Source organism: Mandrillus leucophaeus, unplaced genomic scaffold (genome assembly GCF_000951045.1).
Source record: "Mandrillus leucophaeus isolate KB7577 unplaced genomic scaffold, Mleu.le_1.0 Scaffold332, whole genome shotgun sequence".
In the NCBI taxonomy this organism is placed as follows: Eukaryota; Metazoa; Chordata; class Mammalia; order Primates; family Cercopithecidae; genus Mandrillus; species Mandrillus leucophaeus.
Genome location: NW_012103499.1, coordinates 175,543 through 179,049, shown reverse-complemented (window position 1 = coordinate 179,049; position 3,507 = coordinate 175,543). Strand labels below are relative to the sequence as shown.

The 3,507-nt window shown below is 43.7% G+C and overlaps 1 protein-coding gene across 1 annotated transcript in view; it reads right to left on the bottom strand.

Moving 5' to 3' along the window:
• Nucleotides 1-3,507, bottom strand: part of RBMS2 (RNA binding motif, single stranded interacting protein 2) — an 88,928-nt gene that overhangs the window by 38,822 nt on the left and 46,599 nt on the right. Inside the window, exon 2 of the mRNA XM_011988502.1 lies at nt 1,500-1,666. Coding sequence (XP_011843892.1) covers nt 1,500-1,666 — 167 coding nt within the window. The remainder of the gene's footprint in view (nt 1-1,499; nt 1,667-3,507) is intronic.

The following is a 3,507-nucleotide window of genomic DNA, read 5'->3' as shown; positions in this document are numbered from 1 at the left end:
AAAAAAAAAAAGATTCTTCTCTGTCTTGTGATGTGAGAGAATTTCTGTAGCACATTATATTTAGTACGAGAAACAAAATTTAGAAATCAAGGACCTAGATTGACATGATACTCTTTCCCTCCCTCATAAACCAACATATCTGCCAATTCCCACCTCTCAAAAATTACTAGTCCAAGACAGTCCCCTTAGTTCCACTTACATACCTTTCTAGCAAGGTAAGCTGAGATAACAGACCAGTTAAAAATTTTTTTAAATATATATTTTTACTATATTTTTTATAGAGACAAGGTCTCACTATGTTGTCCAGCCTGGTTTTGAACTCCTGAGCTCAAGCAATCCTCCTGCCTTGGTCTCCCAAGGTGCTAGGATTACAGGTGTGAACCACCATGCCCAGCCCAAGGACCAGTTTTAGATATACACCAGACTTTATTTTTTATTGTTTATTATTTTTTGAGCTGGACATCTGTGCACTCTTGCCATTTTTCCAACATTCCTAATTGGGCAATTCCATGATTCAAATCTACTAAAAAGAACTCTGAGGGGTCTTCACGGGGTAGATGCACAGCAGTTGCTTCTATCTCCACCTTCTTTATCTGCTAATTTGAGGTCTCCATTCCCAACGAATATCTCCAGCAGCAGAAAGTCTCCGAAGTGCATGATTTGATTGGCGAGTCCCACTTTCTTCCATCCCCACTGCCAGCTCTCTCATGCCTTCTAATTAACATCTATAGAGATACTAAACTTTTCTATTCAAGGTGTAAGGACAGCAACTTTCCACTAAGACCATCAGGTTGGGGGAGGTGCTGGAAAGAAAGCTAGATATTAGGCTTTAAAGGCCCGTCCCACACTGGCTTTCCTTAAAGAAACACATAAAAGCTTTATAATATATATCAGTAGCAGGTAGAATTTTTTTTTTTTTTGAGACAGAATCTCACTATATTGCCCAGGCTGGAGTGCAGTGGCATGATCTCGGCACACAGCAAGCTCTGCCTCCTTGGTTCACACCATTCTTCTGCCTCAGCCTCCTAAGTAGCTGGGACTACAGGCGCCCACCACCACGCCTGGCTAATTTTTTTGTATTTTTAGTAGAGACAGGGTTTCACCGTGTTAGCCAGGATAGTCTTGATCTCCTGACCTCATGATCCGCCTGCCTTGGCCTCCCAAAGTGCTGGGATTATAGGCGTGAGCCACCACACCCAGCCAGTAGCAGGTAGAATTTTTTAAGAGAGAGGCTACTGAGTCTCTGGAGTAGAAACAAAATGCTAGGTGTCTTTTGTTTCTATGTGTCTATGGAGTAGAAACAAAATGCCATTGCCTTTTAGGATAAGTGAGCTGGCAAGGCCAGGAGTGGTGGTATGCATCTGTAATCCCAGCTACTGAGACAGAAGGATCACTTGAGCCCAGGAGTTCAAGACTAGCCTGGACAACATAACGAGACCCTGTCTCAAAGCCAAATCTATACTGTCCCTGGAAGCCTACCCACACGCACTCCAACTTACGGCTGACACAGCTTGACAAGATCTTGGTCAGTAGTGCCTGGCTGCAATCCTCGGATGTATAGGTTGGTTTTGCTCAGCTGGTCATTTCCATTGCTTCCACTACTGCTGTTAGGTGTACTGTTGCTTGGGCTAGGTGGTGCCATCTGCTGAGCCAATGACACATATGGCTGCAGGGAGACATGAGGAAAAGGTAGAAGGATTATACATTTACATGTTGGAGAGTGAGGAAGATCCTGGCCCTCTTGAAAAAATGATTCCAAACTATATATAATCACAAATGTGCACTCACTTGGACACACATAGTTTGTTCCTTAGCTCCATATTTTAGCAGAGAAGAAGAAATCCAATACCACATTCTGAGATAGCCCAAAGACTTAAAATCCTGTTGTAGCTTTTAATACATCCTTTATATTTCCTATTCCTTTCTCCCTCTTTTTGCCAGCACTTACATTAGGATTTCCCAGATAACACTCTGTAGGCTGGGCGTGGTGGCTCACACCTGTAATCCCAGCACTTTGGGAGGCCAAGGCGGGTGGATCACAAAGTCAGGAGATCAAGACCATCCTGGCTAACATGGTGAAACCCCATCTCTACTAAAAATACAAAAAAATTAGCCAGGCATGGTGGTGGACCCCTGTATTCCCAGCTACTCAGGAGGCTGAGGCAGGAGAATGGCGTGAACCCGGGAGGTAGAATTTGCAGTGAGCTGAGATCGCGCCACTGTACTCCAGCCTGGGCAACACAGCGTTTGAAAAAAAAAGAAAGAAGTGCAGACTGGGCGCAGTGGTTCACGCCTGTAATCCCAGCACTTTGGGAGGCCAAGGCACGTGGACCACGAGGTCAGGACTTCGAGACCAGCTGACCAATGTGGTGAAACGCTGTCTCTACTAAAAATGCAAAAAAAAAGAAAAAAAAAAAAATTAGCCAGGTGTAGTGGCACTCACCTGTAATCCCAGCTACTCAGGAGGCTGAGGCAGGAGAATCCCTTGAACCTGGGAGGCAGAGGTTGCAGTGAGCCGAGATCACGCCACTGCACTCCAGCCTGGGTGACAGGGCAAGACTCCGTTCCCCCGCCCTCCAAAAAAAATGCAACTCAAAACCACAGTGGGATACTGTCTCACAACAGTCAGAATGGCTAGCATTAAAAAACTAACAGATGCTGGTGAGGTTATGAGGTTATGGAAAAAAGGGAACACTTATACACTGTTGGTGGGAGTGCGAATTAGTTCAATCATTGTGGAACACAATGTAGTGATTCCTCAAAGACCTAAAAACAGAAATATAATTTAGCCCAGCAATCCCATTGCAGAGTATATACCCAAAGGAATAGAAATCATTCTATCATAAAGACACAAGCATGTGTATGTTCGCTGCAGCACTATTCACAATAGCAAAGACATGAAATCAACCAAAGTGTCCATCAATGGTAGACTGAATACAGAAAAGGTTATACATATACACATGTAATACTATGTAGCCATAAAAAGGAATGAGATGCTGTCCTTTGCAGGAACATGGTTGGAGCTGGAGGCCATTATCCTTAGCAAACTCACGCAGGAACAGAAAACCAAATACTGCATGTTCTCACTTATAAGTGGGAACTAAATGATGAGAACACATATTTACATTAAGGGGAACAATACACACTGGGGTCTGTCCGAGGGCGGAGGGTGAGAGGAGGGAGAGGAACAGGACAAATAACTAATAGGTTACTAGGCTTAATAACTGGGTGACAAAATAATTTGTAAAACAAAACCCCATAACACAAGATTACCTATATAACAAACCTGCACATGTACCCATGAACTTAAAATAAAAGTTAAATAAATTTAAAAAAGAATCACTTTGAAATTTCCATTTAAGGCCGGGCGCGGTGGCTCAAGCCTGTAATCCCAGCACTTTGGGAGGCCGAGACGGGCGGATCACGAGGTTAGGAGATCGAGACCATCCTGGCTAACCCGGTGAAACCTCATCTCTACTAAAAAAATACAAAAAAAACTAGCCGGGT